This window comes from Lutjanus erythropterus, chromosome 3 (assembly GCF_056507025.1).
Source record: "Lutjanus erythropterus isolate fLutEry1 chromosome 3, fLutEry1.hap2, whole genome shotgun sequence".
Classification (NCBI taxonomy): Eukaryota; Metazoa; Chordata; class Actinopteri; order Lutjaniformes; family Lutjanidae; genus Lutjanus; species Lutjanus erythropterus.
In genome coordinates this window covers 42,225,026-42,246,318 of record NC_139319.1, presented here as the reverse complement: position 1 = coordinate 42,246,318, position 21,293 = coordinate 42,225,026, and the positions used below count along the sequence as shown (strand labels likewise).

The window sequence follows — 21,293 nt, the reverse complement described above, 5'->3', positions numbered from 1 at the left end:
CTGCTTTGTTAAAAGTGCTCTTTTGACAGCGGCGATGAAGATGAAACTACTGAACATACACTTTTAAACTGCCAAACATCTAAAGACGTGTGAGGGATTTAGGTTTTAATATTAATGTGAATTATAAAGCAGTGATGGATTATGTCTTTGAAGAAAAACTTCCCAGGTTGCACTAGGAGTTTTATCGGACAATAATATGTACTGTTGTGACAAAACTATGGAAGACAAGGTGTGTAATAATCCATCACCAAGTTAATATACCAAGTGATGTGGTTCTTAAATGAACAGTAATTGAACTGAGAAGATGCACATTAGTGTAAATTATTCATGACATTTGTTATTTTCTATTTCTTCTGTGTCTCCAGATATATAGTATTATATATGTATATACACACGTGTTGCTACAGATTAGACAACAAGACACCTGTCCTTTTTACATACTTGTATATATTTCTATTTCACTATTTTTCCTCATATATTGTAGTAGACTGTATATATTTTTATATACTGATGTTCTACATTCCTAATTTTCCTAATTCCCCCCAAGGATAAATAAAGTATTTCTGATACTGATTCTAAATCAGGCTGATCTGTTGTACTGGCTCTCGTGAGCAAGAATTAGCCAAAACTTGAAATTCAATAAATACAGTTTTGCGAGATTGAAACTTGTTGAAGGCTTGTATAATGTTCTGGGAGGCTCTGCAAACATTATTTTGTATCTGAGTTTTTATTTCAAAGATTTTTTTCTTCACACTTTTTTTTACACTGTTTCTCCAGCACATTTTCGGAGTTTTCAGATTTGTCACTGTTCTCTTATGTGTCCTCTATGTAGCCTAGATATGTATATTTTTCTCTCTATGACCACTTTAAGGCTCTGTACCTTTGTCCATCAATCCTAACTGACAGTGGGTGCACTCAACATGTCAGTTATATTCTCTCATTGCAGAGAAAATGTGTGTTTGCACACATCTATGGTAAAGAAGGAAGGTCAGAGTTGAAGAGGGAACACAAGCTGCAAAATGTGCTTTCCACTTTGGGTATTAATTGCAACATTTGACTTTATCTTCCAAGTTAGTGAAACTGGATGCTGGTTTACAGCCTGTTTATCACCTGCTCACTGTTCTTGTCTTGTCTGATGTAAAGATGCTGCAGTGAAGCTTGTGTGTAAAATGTTAGGAATGTCTGCAAAACTACAAAAAAATGAGACTGAAGCTGTAATATAGTGGGTGTGGGGGAAAATGTGCTATTGCAGTAGCAGGTTTGGATTAAAAGAAGCGAATGATGATTCAAGGTTTGACGTGTTGTTGTGTGTCTCACCTTCAGGGTCATATGCGGCGGCAGCTATCATCGCACAGGATGCTGCGAAACATGCACTGAAAAATACACAAACCGGACATCAGAGCACTGATGGTCATGATAAAAACTGCTACAAAATAAAAGAAGCGTGTGTCGTACCTGCCAAGGAGCCTCAATGGGCGTGGCCCGTATTTGTCCATCAAGATCCCCAGGGGCAGAGTGGCTGCGCTCAAGAGGAACGATCCAATGGTGAAGCCAAGATTCAACACCTCGTCCTGCTCCACACAGCTCCGCCAGTGGCCGCTCTCCACAGACGTCGCATTGGCGTGGACAGTCTCATTTTCTGGATAGCATGATAGAAAAAACAAGTCAGGAGAGAGTGAACTGCTGAAAGTAGAGAAGCAACAGCTGCCAAAAAGCTTCCTCATTGCACTGAGAAGGGACTAAAATAAACACAATATACTAGGACCAACATGACAGGCCCTGGCTGAGAGGGGCACCAAGACAACGTCATGGGCGCGTGCTATAAAAACCATAAACCATAAACTGATCGACTCGTGAGTTGTGACTCAGGACGTGTGACAGAGAAGTGTGTGTGAATATGAACAGAAGTGTCGACATGATATAAAAATTTTCTTTGATCACAAATCCTGAAGTTTCTCTATAATTCTTTGGTGTATCAGTGAAGTGTATGAACCACCCTGGAGGTTTGAGTCTTTAAGGCCTGAGGTATACTTGCTTTTAACTACCCTGACGCCACCTGGTGTAACAATGCTGCCTCCTGTGTCCATTTGGAGTGATTGTTTTGCATGTCCTCAGAAATTAACACCACACCCTCTTGGTGGGGGCAATGGCAACAGTGAAAAAGTAAGTTATGTTAGCCCAAGTAATTTCACATTAAAATTTAGTGAAATAATTTCATGTTATAAAAGGAAAGTGTGCTAACAAACAAGGTGCTTATATTAGGGGGCAATTATGCTTAAGTTGCCAAAATGTCCAGCAACTGTTCTGTCAGTAGGACGATGTTCCTGGATAGGCTCATTGCTGTAGCGTTTCACAAAAAGATATTTGAGTTCTGAAAAACTTGTACATGAGAACACCAAAGAAATCCTTCTGCATCCTGGGTGAAGAGAGGAAAGTGTTGTGTGTCTGACTTGTCTACTTGTGGATGGTGACTGCACTACAGATGAGCAGAGAAGCTGGTTGGATGGTGATCTTACCGATACAAAGGTGGGAGTAGAAGCCTTCGTTCTTCAGCATGATGAGCAGTGAGCCCCAGCCCAGCAGGACAGCAGAGAAGAGCAGGTTCTCTATGATGGCTGTGACAGCCATCCACCACCTCCGCCTGTACGCCTGAGCCAAACTGGGAGCCATGACTGCTGGAGACACAACAACAGGAAACATATCAGAGGAGAACATTAGTCCACACCCAACCCTACCAAAAAAAAGCCCTACTAATTCCATTATTTTGTTAAAAATGTATTGTTTTTTGCTTAAATTTTTTAATTTTTAAACTTGCTCTGAGCCAGAAAACACCCTTGTCCCAGATGTCGGAACTTTGAAACAATAAAAGAATGACATGTCGACTCTGTAGCCCCTCTAAATCAAAGAATCATGGATTACAAATGTTAATTTTGATTTGGACAAACTCTTTCTCTGTCCGTGGAATTAACGTGGGGGATTCTTTGCCAACAGAACTCAAACTGGATGCTGGCTTAGATCGCCAACTTGAACTGAAACAGTTTTTGAAGAGCGATCAGTCATGCAGGCATGAATAATCTGGTGCTTCTTATTTTATGGTGCTTTACTGTCTTATAGTTGGTGTCATTTTCTGCTGTCTGTTTCCTTGTTGTTTGTGTTTTGTATTGTCTCTTGTGTATTTGTTGCTGGGTTTTTTTCATCTTAAAGGCCCAGCTAGAGATGAGCATTGTAAATCTATAAATATGCATACATTATAAAGTACAACAAATCCTTAATCTGTACCACCCCATTTTACTACCTTAGTGCCAAATCAGAGTTTCATTCACATAATGTAATGTGATCATACTAGTTGTCAACAGTTTGGCTAGATTAGCAGTCACTTTATCTGGAGGTGAAACAGAAACTGGACACACCCATAATGTCACTAATAATAATCCCTCACTGTGCATGAATATCAACGGCAAAACTGAACCAGGAAGTTGGTCCATAAACAGACAGATTGGTAAGAATTTGACTGTTTTCCTTCTCATGCTCTTCCGAGTGTGTTTCACCAACCTGAGGGTTGTTGGTCTGATTGTTTGACGGCTGTTTCTTGCTGCCCTGTTGGACCTATTTTTAGTGATACAGACACACTCTCAGATCTCAGCACTTTGGTAGGTACAGTATTATCAAAACTGGTAGGGCTCAAAAATTAAAAAATACAGTCCATAATTCTCCTTCAAGTTGATATATCAAAGTTAGGAAATATTTCTTACGTGTTATAGATGCTGCCATTTTTTCTTTCCTAGTACAGATTTTTGACACCATATATGTCTACAGAGTAACAGACTGATTTACTGGTCAACAGCTGTTAGTTTTTTCCACAGAGGAAATATATGGCTGAAAGTATTAAGAAAATATTACCGCAACTGCAATGCTAATTTCAGTTAGCATGTTAATGGTAATTCCCATTATGTGTTAGCATCAAACTAAGCAAAAATACACACAAACACAAAAATACACAAGGTGGTGCCAGTAGGATGACATCAGATTTAATTTTGAGTTCAATTTTCATTCCATATATTCAAACCTCATATCACACACTTGAAACTTGAGAATATGGAATAAAATTTGATTATCCTTAGCTTGATGATAACTCATAATGGGAATTAAGAGAAACTTAAACTCCAAGGATTTTATTTAGAACACAATTAGGAGGTCTTACTGAAAATCTTTTTATATTCCAAACCCTTTTATATTGTGGTACAGAAAACAAAACAAACAAACAAACAAAAAGTGGGTTCTCCAGAAGCAAATGGTTCAGGGAAGTTCCTCAGAGCTTCAGGGAGAACCCTTGTATCAAAAAGTGTAGTCATAGTTCTTGATGTGACGGCCCTCGACACTGATTAGAATAATTCTGTATTTCTCTGGGTTTGAACATGGTTGGAAACATTTTGGATAAAGTAAGTACTCAACAAAATATATAACATAGCTCTCTTCATTTATAGACATTTAAATGTGCAAATGTTACATATTATACCTTAAAGGTATTTCATGACATTGATGCCAAAATCATGTAAATCCAAAGCTGTCATGAAGCAGTCTGACTCAGATACACAGCACTGCCTGATACACTGAGATATAAAAGAGCAGCCACCTCAGCACAAACAGCACTGCACACTTCCATCATGTCACAGTCGTGGTAATACTGTACAGTGATGTCATCAGCCGGGAGCTGACAGGAAAGCAGTGAATATTTGAGGAGGGGGCGGACGGGAAGATGAGACCAAAGAGGGACGTGTCTGACCCCACATGACCTTCTACTGCTGCTGGAGTTATCAAGTGTCATGCTCTGATCCAGCCCACGTGCAAACACACACACACACACACACACACACACACACACACACACACACACACACACACACACACACACACACACGTACACGCATGCATAGAAACAAGCTAGAAATCAATGGACCCAGAGTTCTACCCAGCTGTGAGTGTGTAAATATTTGATGGACGTATGTGGTCAGTGTGTGTGTGTGTGTGTGTGTTTGTGTGTGCAAAGCTTTGGAAAGCAATGACACCACCTGTATATGGCACATGTTTGCACACTGGCAGTCCTGCTGACCGTGGAAATAGCAGTGTTCTCGCTCTCAAACACACACACACACACACACACACACACACACACACACACACACACTCTCTCTCTCTCTCTCTCTCTCTCTCTCTCTCTCCCTCACACACACACACATACATTTATAGCCAGGATATGTGAGGGAAACTCTTCAGTCTGTGGTGAACAGTGACAGTCTTGGCTTGGTTCTTGGGTCTGCTTGCAGTCATGTTTTCATTTCAAGAGTTCAAAGTTTGTTTGTTTGTTTGTTTTGTTCTCACCTTGTTCAAACAGGCTTCTGTAGAACATGACAGAAGTTTATTACAAAACAACCGAGAACATCACTGCCTGTGGCAAACCCTAAACACAGCAGTTATAACAATTGTAAGTAACTTTGACAAGAACACGCTCAGGTATCTTTCAGGTAACTAGAACCATAAAGGGCTCTTTGGCTTGTCTCCATAGGAGGACCCTTTCTGGTTCCTGTTAGAACCTTTTATAAAGCTTCCAACTGAAGTGCTTTCACAGAGTTCTACCTAGAACCCAACATAAAGGGTTTTACCTGGAACCTACCCAGAACCTACTAAAACAGGTTCTGCAGAGAACGGCCCTATGGTGTAATGGTTACAACCAGAACCCTCTCTGGAGGTTCCATTGAGAACCTTTCCACCTACTAAGGGTGCCAACTCAGGGGGTTCTACCAACAACCTTCTTATATTCCAAGGGATTTATCAAGAACACATTCAGGAGATTCTCCTGAGAACCTTTTTATAGTCTAAGGGTAGTACCTGGAGCATACCAAGGAGGTCCTACAGAGAACCTTTTAATATTTCAAAGGTTTTATCGAGAACACACTGGGCACACTTTCAGATAATTCTAACTACAATCCAACATGAAGGGTTTTACCTGGAACCACCTGTGAAAGGTTCTGCACAGAACCCCCTATGAGAGGTTCTACAGAGAACCCCTTTCTCTCTGGAGGTTCTTTCAAGAACCTTTCCACCTTCTATGTGCTGACAAGAACCCAACCAGTTCTATGGAGAATGTTTTCATATTTTAAGGGTTTTATCCAAAACCCACAGGTGGGGTTCCTATGACAACCTTTTTATATTCTAATTGTTCTATCTAGAACACACTGACAGGTCTTTTCCACCAACATGGAACCAGCCTTGTTACGATTCAAGTACCCAATTTTTAAACTGTTCTGAGCATTTCCACCAAAAATAACCTGTTACTTGTTACTTGGTTCCCAGCTGGAACAAAAAATAAAAAGCAGATTTTCCTTTAGAACCAAAGTGGGCGTGTCATTTTCTACTCATCACTGTGCATTCCACAATACCCTGAAGGTTGCAAAGATATTTAGTGTTCAAGAACCAGCACTGGTGGAAAAGGGCCCTCATGTGGGGGTTCTATAGAGAACCTTTTTTAGATTCCAAGGGTTTTATCTGAACCCACCCAGGGGGCTCTGTGAAGAACCCTTTTATATAATGATACAAAAAACTTTGATGAAAGTGTTCTTCAAGGATTTCAACAATCCTTCAAGAACCCTTTCTTCTAAAAATGGTTATTTGGATAAAAGAGTTATTAATAGAACACTTGGTCTTACAAAGAACTCTTGACAAGAAGCAAATAGTTGTGAGTAGAACCTCAGCTCTTCAGGAAGAGCCCTTATTTTTAAAAATATGACAGCAGTATGTTTTCATTGGTGTATAATCACCTGATGATAAGGATCATTGTTTTCGTTACTGTAGAAGGAGTCATAAATACTCACAAAGATGGCAGCTCCTCTTCCGTGGAGGCCGCCATGTTGAACCACCACTTTTCTACAGTAGCCCAGAGCAGACAAACCAAACACTGGATCTAGATCGGGCTGTTTGTGGTTCGTGCAAGTTTCACAGTTCTCCTACATGCTTGGATGGGGAGACTGAGACAAGGTGTTTGCAATCCACAAGCTCGGCACTAGATGTGATTAAATCCTTTAAAAATCTCTTTACATGCCAGGAGAATTAAAAAATGTTGCTGCGGTTCACTTGAAAACACAGCTTTGTTATAAGAACAAACAGCAGAAATGCAGCAGAAGGTTGTGTTTTTGACAACGTGTATGAAAAAAATCACATAATTTATGTGGTCAGTCCTCGTCACACTTCCCTCCTGGAAAACATCCACCACCGCCTGGAGTGAAACCCGATTACTGTAGGTCCCATTGTTTATAGTGATTATGGGATGTGTTCTTGACCAAAACACTCAACGTTTTTGTTGTTGTGGTGTGTGTGGATGGTGTGTAATATATCTGGTTATCTATGATAATTAAAAGTACAACAACACAAAGCTCAGGACTATTTTCTGTGCTTTAATAAAGTGGGAATGATTTTCAAATGATTGGCGCTCCTGAGCGCTTTAGGAAAATATGAAATGGGCGTGCTTTGGGTTCGGGGGTTAAGGAAATCCACAACTCATTTCTCGCTGGTGGTCATAATATTAATTCTTGTTATCAGTGATTAATTTCTTCCTATAATAGATATCTGTAAATTAATTAGAAGTAGCCAACCACTGACTTCAATTCAAACTCAGTTATAGATCTCTACAACTCAATCTTACAATTCCAAGTCTAAATATCTATAATATACAATAAATGTACAACTCAGTTCTCACAAGTCAGTTTGTTAATTTTTGAATTCAGCAATTCAGTTGTCGCTTGTGGTCGATGTCAAAATGTCATTTGCACCAGTGAAAACTAAATCACTACCAGTCAGCCTCACTGATTAAAAGTTAAAAGGGTTTGTCATCGACTGATGCTACAGCTGCTGAAAGCAAATCATCAAAATTAAGTAATGAATAAAATTTTACTTTCACGGTAATATGTGTCAAGGATTTTACAAACACAGTAAATTGCTTCAAAATGCTTCAAAACCAGGATGTAAAATCAGGATTTTAAAACTTTACATTTAAGTAAAATAATAGTTTGGCAGCAGAATCAAATTGCTTATGCGATACTCACTCTTTGTTTTATTTTATGGAGCAAAAACTGAGCTTTGTAAGATTCTCAACCTGTTTTCACAAAAAAACAACAAAAGATCAGTCAGCATCAAACACAGTCAGTCTTTCTGTCAGATCAGTCCTCATTTAAGCAGAAGTCTGGCCAGGAAAGTGATGTTGTGGGCTGAAATCACGTGTGATCAAATTAACCACATGTTCTCTTTTAAATTCTCCATAATCGCCACATGATCTCGACAAAACAAAAGTTGAATACTCGTGATAAATGATGTTATTATCTCGAGAAATCTGATTTTATTTTCTTGGGATAACAAGATAAAGTAACCTGCCGCCATATCCTCCTACACATGAAAAGCTGAATTCTTAAAAAAAATAATCTCATTATTTTCAGAAATCTGCCTTTTGTTTTCTCCAGTTAAGTAAATAAATTGATCTGTTGTCACAAGAAAACAAGCTTTGTTATCTCCAGATAAGGTAATAACACTGAAAAAAATAATTGCAAGCACTGCTGTTGTTAACTTCATAACAACCAGACAACAAAACATTCAGTCTTTTCAGTTTTGCAGACTATCCAGATGCTGAACAATAATGAACTTGGAGATCAGCCTCTCTTATAATCCCCACTTAAAGTGTGAGCACGTAACTTTTTTGAAAGAACAATTAATGTGATCTTCCCTCTTCAAATAAAAAAACGATAAACGTCATCTGCTCAGTTCTGTGCTCTCCACAGTCTTACTTGAACTGTTACCAAGTAATATAACATTATCCAAAGTTTTTACTGTGAAACAAACTGAGACAAACTGTCATTAGTGAGTCAGTTTGCTGACTTTATGACACTACTGGTGCTAATTCTTACACTGTATTAAGCGTTTAGCACTATCCTGTAATTGTCACTTCTGGCAATAATGGCCGCTGAGCAGCTGAAGTTACACAGACTGACTTTAAAGCTCACCTTGCACAGGTCATCAGCCTTCATAGTGTAAGTGAACACAACAAAGCGTCCATGTTGGACCTGATGGAAACACACACAGGGGACACCTTGGCCCATTCGTGACTCATCTAGACACACTCTATATGGAGCTTTTGACATGCCGGCCCATCACAGTACATGGATCCCTAAAGGACATGCTGACTGGATGTCTTTACCACAGAAAAATGTCTTCAACCAACCTGTTCTCTTCAATCTGTGTACAAAAAACATGATTTTATGTGAAGCGTATCCAGTTTTGCATGCATGTCATGCACCAGTCCTTCCCATTAAGTGTCCCGTTCCTCATCATCCATAGTCTAGTGACCTTTGTTGTCATGGTAACAAAAATAAACACCTTGCAAAAAGGTCGCAGTTTGGTTTGTTTTGGGCAACAAAACTACTTTTAAGTTTTTAGATAAAACGTAATTAATAGGAAGCACTGGTGTATATTCCCTGCACACAAAACTGGACGACTCAAATATTGTGTCTTGTTTCTGTTTTATGACTGCTTTAATTTTCGGTTACAGTAAACTTAAGAGGAAATGCAGCCAACACAGAGCTATCAGGAGTTGTGGTTTGCTGACCATCATTTCCAGTGTTGTGAGGACAGCAACAGAAGGCACAGATGAACTGATTTTGTTCCTTTTAACCAAAGTAGTGACTGATTTTTTTGTCAGTTAATGCATTTAATTACAAAAAAAGAACTTCTGTGTGTGGTGACTTATTTAAATACACGAATCGCTCATGAACACAGTAAACATGTTGTACAAACACCTTTGACAATGTCAAAGTAACACTCAGCCATCAATAACATATCTGCTGCCAGAGGCTGAATCATACAAAAGCTGTGGACCTTCTCTCTCCTTTCCTTTTTAAATCTCACTCAGAGCTCCTGCTGTATGCTGGACAGTTGAACTCTTTTGGAAACTAACTGATCCTCATGCAGTTTTGGCAACATAACCCTGACTGAGAAGTACCTCAGTCCCATACAGCAAAAAAACCCCAAAAAACTCAGTGTCATGAAATCGTCCCTGCAGACAGTCTGAGGAGACACCTCACATTTGTCTGCGAGTGTCAGAGTGAAACAATCTGAACAGCAACATGTTTAAAGTCACTTACTTTCTGAGTTGAGCTCCTCCAGGAGATGATCTGTGTTTATGTGATGATTCAACAAGTTCTCCTCACTGCTGCTTCTGTTTCCAGCTGTTTTATAGTTTAATCTTTCTTTCTTTCTTTCTCTCTCTGAAGTGTGATATGGTTCTCTGTATGTGGCTGCTGTATTCACTGGCACACGTGTGCTCACATTGGCTACCTCTCTCTCTCTGTACACTATGTCTATAAATGGAGCTCCAGTCTTGCCCACCCCACCATGACCCCACACACACACACTCAAACTTTTACTATATTCGTGAGGACATTGACATGATGCATCCCCTAGCACCTTACCCTAACCTAAATCTAATTCTGACTCTGAACCCTCAGTCTCTTTAAATTTGTGCCCCTCTGGTTTTTGGAGCCAACCATTACCAGTATACACATACACACACACACACACTTTTTGACTTCATAGCACCATAGTCTTGCTAAGTGTGTCCTGACCTACAACCTGGACACACTGTATCTGATGGTCAGCTGCTGTCGTATCTTCAGTTTTGGTGATTTTAATTCATGTCTGATCCCCTCAGTGTCATGAAACCAGCACAACTTTTTGCCTGTAATGCTTCAGTTCCTGGAAAGCTGGCTTGTTGACACTGTCGGCACTGATGTGGTGGTGGCTTGCTCACTGGCCCCATCATGTGGTCAGTGACAGTACATCTGTTTCAGAAAGTTTTATCAGACCTATTTTGACATTTGAGGTTTGTAGGGAAAATGGATAGAGGAAAGTAGAGGAGAGAAATGTTGTGTATTGTTGTAACATTATGTTATGAACCCTGGCTAACAGGGGATGGAGGTGGTGACGATGCTCTTGGCAGGCCTGTGTTGTATCCCGTCTGGTTTTCAATTTACATTTACTGCTGGTGTGTGTGTGTGTGAATGTGTGTGTTCAGCAGCTGTGTGTGCTCCTGTCACCAGATTCGTCACACATTCACAAACAAGCAAGTCAATAAATAGCTACATTACAGACACCTATGAAAACACCAATTTGAGAAAACATAATATTTGCAAGACGGCGCCATGCTGGGTTTGATCTCACCAGAGCAAAAGTCATAATGTCTCCAGATGCAGAGCTCTGTACCAGGACACAAGATCTCAGCTCTACAACCACATACATCACTACACGTTCTGACAAACACAGACTTTTTAGCTTAGTTTCTTAAGCGATTGTGTTTTATTTTATCCAGGAGGGGGTGCTGCTTCATTGCTGTCGACTCATTGTTGTGGGATGTTTGGAAACACAGAGAAAGAAGTTCTGAAGTTGATTTCAAAACTGGACCTGGAACAGAATCATTCGTTAACTGAACAAACCTGACCTCACAGAATGAGACATGAGGGATCACATATAGTGGCTTGGCCAAACCAAATAACACAAGAAGGGAAATAACTGGAACTAATACAAAAGAAAAACTAACTCAACCCCAAATCCCCCTCTGACATGGCAGCAGATGGTGTGGCCTGATTTAAGAGTCCTCTGTCCTCGGCCACAACTTTTTCTTCTCCAGGAAGTGACCTCCCATCAGCGCGGAAACTCAAACAAAGAAAGACAAAAATGATTAACATGACAGAAAAATGTTTATTCTAACCCTACAATGTGAAAATGTGCACTCAGTTTAAACAGTGTAAGGCAAAAAGGAAATAAAATGATTACAAATCAAATCAAACTGCGTAATGTGGAGTTTAATGTGGATGTGAATAGTTTGGGGTGTGTAGTGAGGTGAGAGTGTGAGTAACATTACTATTTCTGGTTGTCACTTTGTGTGGCTTTGACCATCACACAAGTTTCTTGTTATGTGTTTCCAATATCACATTATAATGTGAAACTTTTCAGGTTAACCAGATAAAAGCTTTAAAAAGAAATAATAGTTATCAGCCCTGAATGAACATTTGAAAGTGTCAGACTGATGACATGATGCTTTAATTCTGCTCATGTGACGTGTGGTGTCTGCGGTGTGGAGCTCTTCAACATTGTGCCTCCCTGAAACAATGTATTGTGGAGCTCCTGTAATATGTCAGACAAACACGGCACACTTGAATTCAGAACAGTTTTATATTATTTATTGTTGTTTTCATTCTGTTACATCGTTTCCAATGACAACAAACTCTTCAACAGTAGAATGAACAAGGACAAAAAAAAGTTACAAATAAAATCAAGAATATGGTGCTCTCTTATTCAGCTTTAGCTTCAGTGTAACTGAGAGGGAGCAGAGAGGAAGAGAGGGAAAGAAGGGGGAAGTAAACAAAAGAAACATATCTGAAAACTGTTTCTCTAATTATGAACTTCTTCAGTTTAGCTTTTATTCAAACAAACGAGTCAGCCGAGAGCAATTTTTTAATTATTGTGACAATGTGAAACTGTAAAAACCCTCCCTTCACTCATTCTTCTCCTAAATTCATGGCTATGAGCTAATAACAATAATGATAATAATAATAATAATAGTAATGATAAAGAACAACGTGTTGGTATGTTTGTCAGAGCTGGACTGTCATGGCAGAGTGCAGCCTTGGAAAAAAAATAAAACATTAATAAATAATAAAAAATAAAAAATAAATACTCACTACTGAGTGCATCTACGTGTGTTTCTTCTGCCTTAATATCAAAATGAAAACATATTGCAACAAATGTCCTCCATCATGTGAGAAACATTTTAGAATGAGTAAGAATTGAGAAAGAACAAAAAAACAAAAAAAACAAAAACAAAAACAAAACGAGGCAGAACTGTGGGCAGCAAAGAAGCAACAAGGAGCAGTGGTGGCTAAATTCTTTTTTTTTTTTTTTTTTAAAGACAAAATAAAAAAACTGCCTGTTTCCACACCAGCCCACCAGCTGAGTTGGTCTAACATCTCTGTAACAGCTTTTCACCTCAGAAACTCTATTCTAAAGCAACACCTTTGTCATTTCATTAGATGTTATTATAAAGAGCCTAACACCTACTGCTAGAACCACTGACATCTGACATCTGACATTTGGAAATAAAAATGAAAAAATAAACAAAAAAAACCCAACAGAATTAGATCAGGTCATAATATTATAAGAATAAAGTCAAATAAAAAAAAAAACAAAAAAAAAAACAAAAAAATAACAAAAACAAAAAAATATGCAAAAAAAGTCATATTATTATGGAAGTGAAGTCATAGTACAAGAATAGACTGACAATAAACTGACTGACTAGAAAAATGCCATATTATTTGAGTGAAAATGTGATGCTGCAAAAAAGGGGGAACTATTGAAGAAAATTAGGTCCAGGCATCAGAATAAAAAAAAAAATCAGACGAGGATTTTTTTATTTTGTGTTTTGAGAAAAAAGTCAAAAAGTAAAGTTGGATAACAATTTTGACTTTATTCTAACATTTAAAAAAAGAAGAAGAAAACTTTTTATTCATTTTTTCTTTTGTCTGACACACAGGTCAAAACTTTATTCTCAATGTTTCAACTTTGTTCTGGAAATGCATAAAAAAAAAAAAAAAATTCTCTTCTGATTTTTTTTTTTTATACCTGGCAAAAAGGTCAATTCTATTCTTAACATTTTAATATTATTCACAGAATGCAAAAAAATCCAAACAAGCAAATAATAATAATAATAATGATAATAATAATAAACCCTGATTTATTTTTTCAAAAGGTCAAATATATTCTCAACTTTTCCATGGATATTCTCTATTTTTCTCTGTTAAAATGATCTATGTATATGTCCACAGAGAGGCTGTTTTGCTGTCATGCTCCTACCTCCAGGATTGAACAATAAAAACAAAACAAAACTATATTCTCAACATTTAGACTTCATTCTGTCTGGCCCTAACACTCCTCTGTAGAGAGGAGACTGAGATGAAATGAGCACAGCTGTTTCCTGCTCACCATAAAGAGACGCTGTACATATCGTGACTTTCCCCTCAGAACGCCATGGCTTCTTTCTCATAAAAGTCTGACTTTACCTATCTTTTTTATCCTTGCAAAGTTATGGCTTCACTTTCATAACATTATAGCTTTTTGGCGGCAGCCCGAACACTCGTCGCTGTCACTGCGGCCAAATGTGATGTACAACTAAAGTTATTGCAACTGCATGAATCAAATCGAACAATTTTCCCACAAAAAAAGAAAAAAAAATCCCTTCAATGGCAAACAGAGTGAGATGTCACAATGGCATCACTGGAGAACATGGCAGATGGGTCACGTTTTAAAAACACACTGAAATCAAACACTCACTCACTGTCAGGCGTATTACAGCTCAGGTGGTCAAACTGAAATCGTGCATCATCCCCAGTATACTATCACAGAGGCAGACTCTGTGGTAAACAGGCATGGGGAAAAAAACAAATCAACAAGTGGAAGAAAGAAGCTAAAAAAATACAGTAATAAACGTACAGTATATTTAAAGCTGTAACATAAAGAACCGTATTAATCCGTTTAGCTTACATACATGTAGCACTCACATCATTTAGATGCTGGAAGTACACATTAACAACCTCTACTGTGTTTAATCATGAATATAAATAATAAAATCAAACAGACAACTCATTCATCCTGATGTGAAGGCTTACATTCAGCTCCATCAGTCTGTGAAGCCTCAGGATCTCTACACGACTCACAAGAGCTTCTCGGCGTCACAAACAATCAAGAAAAAGAAAAGACAGTGAACTGTAGGTGTTTTGGAATGAAGCTCGGAGTGACTTGAAATGCTCTGATGAGCTGAAACTCCGCGTGGACCCTTTAACCACCTGTAGACAGCAGCTGTACGGACGCTGTTTCTGCAGAATCTAATATTCACAGTACAGGCTTTTCAGCTGTGAAACGTGTTAGGAAATGTGTGACTGGCGTGCGTTTGACATGCGTTCTGCTAACAGTCGTCCTTCACGGGTTAAATGCTTGTTTACAGTATCTACAAAGACAGTTCCAACAATGAGACTGGAGTGTCAATTTTTGCATCGCAGCATGAAGACTGTCGCAGCGAACATCTGGGGGATTCTGTAGCACATGTAGTTATTATCAGGCCTAAAAATCAGCTGTTACTGACCACACATTATTACTGCTGAATTACATTGTACATGTTATGTTGGTGCGTGTGTATGTTTAATTCTGGACCACTCAACAGTTTTCTAACTTTTTCTATCAAATCCACTTATTTTTCAATCATCTAAAAGGTGCTATGTGTAATTAGTTTACAACAGTTATTTCTAATCTGTGAGTCAGGACGAAAATTTTCATCAAGTGGAGGATTCAGTGTCACTAAATTTAAACAAGTCGCACCACAAAAAGTAGTTCTTAGTTAGATTAGTAACCGGCAGGTGGAGCTTCTCCTTTGCTAAACGCTTGTTAGCTTGACCCCTTTAGACTGAAAAGTAAAATGTCTGACTCTGACCTCGCCAAAAAAACCTGTTTAAACATGACGTTAACTGAAAAGATTTCAAAATTAGTTTCACAAAAAGCACAAAATATCTTAAAGTATTAGGGCCAGGCCAAAGTTTAAAAAAAAAATGGGAGGAGGAAATATTCTTTTTATTTTGCATTTCTGAGAATCAAGTCAAAATGTAGAGAATAATGTTAAAAAGTTAAGAAAAATGTTGAATTTTAAGTAGTAGTGCCAGCATAAAAAAACTAAACAAAATAGAGGTTGAAGATTCATTTTTATTGTTCGTTTTTGGGGGATTTTAAGAATAAAGTTGAAACATCAATTTTCTATTTTATTCTCGACATTTTGGCTTAAATACCTCTGACCTGTTTTTGTTTAGGTCTGGCAAATACTGAAAAAAATCTCAAAATGCAAAAAACAAACCAAACAAAACGAAACAAAAAATGTCCTCCTCTGCTTTATTTCTTCTTATGCCTGGCAGAAGAAATAAGAGTAACTACATAAGTAACTCCCCAAATATTCCTCTGCACACACTAAGTAATGTTGTTTAGGTGAGCTTTCCCTACATGAACACTTCATATATGAACAAAGCAAATTCATTACTGCATTTACAATATCTTGTCTGACAAATTGACATTTTGGAAGTTATGTTACAGCTTGTGATGCTGCAGTTTCTATTGATTACATTTGACTTGACAGTGCTACAGATGTTCCCTTTACACAGCACTAAAGTCTATTAGCTAAGACATTTATTGGTGCAAATTGATTTGTTAAATTACTAGGGATGCCCCGACTGCTACTTTTTGTTGCAGTGTGTTTTGGATTCATTCTATGTTCGTTGGCATGCGAGGAAAAAGTTCTTCAGGAATTCAAAGCAACACGGACTGAGTCATCGATACGCAAATTCATTCTGTGGGTGAAGAGCTCCTTTGGGTTAGTTGGCATGCGGCGAAGACGACAACTCAGCTGAGAACTGGCTCAAGTTTTTTTGTGTCAATGATTGGAAAGCTTTAATCCTGATCTCCCTTTTTACTGAATAATGATAACAATCAGCTGATCGATTGGGCATCCCTATAAATTTCTAGTTTAAAGCTAGCTAGTGGTTACTAAGAAATTCAGAATAAAATTAGGCTTTAACTGGGGCCTCATTACAGAAACTTCATCAGTCTGAAGTCCTTTCTCATCTCAGTTTAGGGTGACATTTAGGATTGTTGGTATTAGAGAAACCTGTTTCCTAACTGCATTAAGGAAAACATCCCATCATATCAGAAGGATCCTAACTGGAGAATTTAGGAATCTTAACCAGGTGTTCATGGATATATAAACTGCCCAGATGATTCATCTTGAATCTGATTCTTATCACGGGTCAATAATTGGCAAGAAAACTTCCCAAAAAGGTGACGTTCCCTTCCCTCAACACACAATTAATTCCTGTGACTCAAATCTACAACCTAATGCCTGTCTTTTCTAGTGAATGAGGCAGCTGTTGTCATGGATACAGACAGTCTCACGTACATTTTAAATAGAGACACAGGCATGACAGGAAGAGAGCTGATTGAAGCATCAAGTTTCTACAAGTACTACAGCTCTGATCTGAGGACTGAGACAGGAAACAGCCAAGAGTTCAGGAACTGCTTCTGTCACAGGAAGACAGGACTTTGACTATCTTGGAAACTTAAGTTAAGATAGGATAAACACTTGGAACATTTTTCTGTAACGAGGCCCCAGGTCTCTAAAAAACTCAAAGAGAACAATGTGAGGAACGTCAGCTGCTGTTTTTACATTGTTTATCTTCAGGGATGAATTTGGCAGGAAGACGCAAAAACAGACAACAGCATGCTAACATGCTAATGTCAGCATTTAGTATTAGAATGCAAAGGTCAGATCAGCAGGTGAACATGCTGTGTTAGCATTAATGTACAGATTTAGAGTCGGGACCAAAGTGCTGAACGACAAGCTGACTATCATCCCTGGATCAAAACAAGGGGGAGCTCAAACACAAGCTTTGGGACTGAAATCACATGTGATCACAACTATGAACTACACATAGCACCTTTTATTATTGAGGGAGAGATGTTCTAAACCTGCATCACTCTTTCTTTCTTGTCGTTTTCTGATTGTCTGTTGGCTAAATGTTTCACTCTTTACATTCTGCAGAGTATTCCTCACCTCTGCTCACCTCGTCTCACCCTGACACATTCCTCAATCCTCTGCATTTATTCCACCATTTCTTCTTCAGCTTTTCTCTTTCTTCTCTCCTCTCCGTCCTTCACTGCTCGCCCCGCAGTCCACCCGTCCCCTCTGTCTCCACCTGTCCCATCACTCCCAGAAGATGTTGGTGATGTCAGAGTCCAGGCTGAAGATCCAGATCACCAGTGGCGCAGAGATCAGGACGAACGACCAGGACACGCCCCTGACCGACTGACGCAGCCTCATCATCACGATGCCGGCCAATCCCCCGCTAGCCCTCGTCCTCTGCAGCTCCTCTTCCTCTTCCAGGGACTTTTTGAGCAAAAAAAGAACAAAATGGTTAGACACAGACTGGATACAAATACTCACTGAAGCACCGTCAGGCATGTCTCCTGACCTGCATCTGGCTGCCGGGCTCGATGTAGTTGCGGGCCAGAAATTTGAGAACCTCGTCCATCAAAATGACAGGAATGGACATTTTCAACACCACCACCCACTGAGGCCACGACAGAGGGCGGATCTGGAAAATGACCTGAAGACAAAGACGGATATTTAACAGCAGAACAGCCAAAGCTTTCATTTTGACCGTTATCAATGCAATAACTTAGTTAAAATCACAATGCTGCTGCTACCTGCCTTTTCTTAAAAGTGTCTGTATTTTCATTTAGAATTATTTCTATATAAATTACACAAAAGGAAAAGAAAATGTAATCAGTTTTACCTATTTGTCATATTTGCCACTGTCATATTGTTACTTGCATTGCATCTTGGTTGCTTAGCAACTATTGTCTCTGTCAATAAAACTTAACAAGTGGTCTCGATTTCCAGTTTCCCAACATTAAAATACAAATAATTAATTAGACTCGATTGAAAATACAGTAGGGGAGACCAGGGATGGCTGTAACACATTTTGTCTCTGTAACTAGGCCTGAGCGAAATCGCCAAAAAAAATATCACAATATTGAAGTTTGATATCAGTTGATATGGATTATTATTGATCATGTAGGTTGTGAATAACAGGCTAAGGTGATTAAATGAGTAAAAGAATCACAATAGTTATTACTAAATACCTCGATATGGTGACATAAGTATAGGGATGATCACTGGTGCTTCCACAAAATATTAATCCTATGAGGTTTTTGATTAATAATCATCAGTAATCATCAGAGGATATAATGACTAAGTGGGTGAAGACAAATAATAGAACAGCTAAAACAAAATGACATCACTTTACTGTAACGCAGCCTTTAAAACCAGGAAAAGACAACACTTATGTCCCATCATGATATAACGATGTCCAATGTCTATCACAATATCTAGTCTCATATCACGGTACGATATGATATCAACACATTACTCAGGCCTACCTATAACTCACTGAAACCTAGTGTTAAATCTCTCACATTAATGTTAAAATAACACGTTTATAATCTTATAAAATACATTTAACTATTTCTCGCTCTGAGTGATTCTACATCAATCTAAAATTTGAATCAGATGGTTATTATTCTGTAGAAAAACACTGCTGTGAATATATGCTATCATGAGTTTACTACACATGATGGCAGCATATTGATAAATACAGGAATACATTTGACAAGATTTACATTTGGGTGTTACTTCATTGTTTAAAAAACTAACAGATTAAATGCATCAATCTCCTAGTCTGGAGTTTATCACAAGAGATAACACAGTTTGGAAGTCAAAGGTCAAAATGAGCGTTTATAGCGGTAGTTATGAAAATCTGGCACTTCTAGTATTAAGAAGAAAGAAGAGAGATTTTTTTGGATGTGTGGTGTGTGACACCATGGGGTCAGCGCAGGAAATTCAATCAGTTCTGTGTTAATCACTGTATTTTCTGACATGAAAATGATTAAATGTGTACCATTTTTTTTTACAGTAATCAGTTGTATCAGTGGTACCTTCAGAAGATGTATGCATGCTTACCGGCAGTGGGTCTACATATAGAATGAGGAAGTGTAGCGCCATGGACAGACAGATGGCCCCCACCAGCCAGGGGTTTGACCAGGGGGGCATCTTCAGCAGGGACTGGTTCTCTGACAGACTGGACAGCACAGGGAAAGAAGGAAAATGTTATTTTTACTGTTTACACTGTCTGCTCTGTCACTTTACAGTTCAGAACAGCTTCGTGTCTCTCCTTGACATGGTTGGAACGGTTATTTTAAAAATGTACTTCTACATTCTAATGTTCTACTTACTTTCTGTTCTGATTTAATTTAATATAAAATATGGTGAAATTGTTTATCATAATATGTTTTTAGGGCTGCAACTAACGGTAATTTTCTCAAGTAAATAATTAGTTTGGTCCATGAAATGTCAGAAAATTGTGAAAAATGTTGATCAGATCTCAAGATGATTTCCTCAAATGTCTTGTTTTGTCCACAATTCAAAAATATTCAGTTTACAGTCAGAGAGGAATAAAGAAAATAGTTGCCATTAAGAAGTTAAGATAAGAGAATTTTGATTTTTTCTAATTAAAAAAAAATACCCAAAATGATTCCTCAATTATTAATTCTGTCACAATTTTGTCAGCTGAAAAAAAAAAAAAGTTGTACGTTTGGAGATTTTTTTTCTTAAAAAAGTGACTCAAAATAGACGTAGATTAATTTAATAGTCAATTCATAGTAGATTAATTGTGTCAGCTTTAAGTGTTTTTATGTTTGTCCAGCTGTTCCTTCCATTGTTGTGTGCAATTTATTGATTGATTGATTCATTTTAAGACAAAATAATGTTGAAATTTCTACCTAGTTAAGTATATTTTCACAAGAGGTCATGATAATGAATTGGCAGCTGTTTTAAAATTGCAGTCCTCCTGATAACCCTGATAAATGCATCTGTGATCTGATTACAGTTTTTTTTCTGTAAAAGTAATGGAATACAGTTATTTTTTTTGTATCCAGATTCCATAATTCTGTTACATATAATCTGTCACCCCTCAGTCCAAAGCCTTCAATAACTTACATGCAGTTTTATACCAAATTATCCCATTCTGATCACTCAGGTAAGAACGATGACAGTCACATGGGTTATTTCATAGAGGACAGCACTGTAGGATATGTAGTTTAGGATGTTTTCCTACCTGTTCAAGGCGTTGCACATCTCTATGGTAACCAGGACAGACAGAGCCATGGTCATGGGATAAGGAGACTCAAAGACTGAACACTGCACACCAGCAAACTCAGCGTGGCCTTCACTGCACTGCAGGTAGTGGGACTGTGGAGGAAACAAACCAGTGACATTCCTGCCCACCTTCCTATTTACGTCTCTACGATCTACTGAGGCAAAGAATTCTAACACATTGTTCACTTATTTTCCTGCAGGTGCACATCTCTTAAAGGGTAACTCACACCGTTTTTAACCTGGACCCTAATTTCGCACATTTTTGTGTTGAAGCGACTGATGGAAACAACAATTTTTGAAATTACTCTTAAGCATTTGAAACAAACTGCAATATAATTAATCCTCACAGGTAATTGTGATCTATCAAAGTACGTCTAATAAAAGTGTTTGTTTTTGT

The 21,293-nt window shown here is 38.2% G+C and overlaps 2 protein-coding genes across 4 annotated transcripts in view; both read right to left on the bottom strand.

Annotated features, from left to right (window-relative positions):
- Positions 1-10,345, bottom strand: part of slc43a1b (solute carrier family 43 member 1b) — a 36,508-nt gene extending 26,163 nt beyond the window's left edge. The window contains exons 1-4 of one of the 3 annotated variants that reach the window (XM_084746906.1): positions 10,182-10,345; positions 2,517-2,675; positions 1,456-1,639; positions 1,318-1,373 (exon numbers count right to left, since the gene is read on the bottom strand). In XM_084746906.1, coding sequence (XP_084603032.1) covers positions 1,318-1,373; positions 1,456-1,639; positions 2,517-2,670 — 394 coding nt within the window. In that variant the 5' untranslated portion in view covers positions 2,671-2,675; positions 10,182-10,345. Of the gene's footprint in view, positions 1-1,317; positions 1,374-1,455; positions 1,640-2,516; positions 3,190-10,181 lie in introns of those variants that run through there. The other 2 variants (XM_084746915.1, XM_084746898.1) reach the window with 2 other exon arrangements.
- Positions 10,346-14,719: 4,374 nt separating this feature from the next.
- The window catches only part of LOC146330772 (sarcoplasmic/endoplasmic reticulum calcium ATPase 2), a 43,801-nt gene continuing 37,227 nt past the window's right edge, over positions 14,720-21,293 (bottom strand). The window contains exons 21-24 of the mRNA XM_084746887.1: positions 20,856-20,989; positions 19,703-19,820; positions 18,153-18,287; positions 14,720-18,067 (exon numbers count right to left, since the gene is read on the bottom strand). Coding sequence (XP_084603013.1) covers positions 17,885-18,067; positions 18,153-18,287; positions 19,703-19,820; positions 20,856-20,989 — 570 coding nt within the window. The 3' untranslated portion in view covers positions 14,720-17,884. The remainder of the gene's footprint in view (positions 18,068-18,152; positions 18,288-19,702; positions 19,821-20,855; positions 20,990-21,293) is intronic.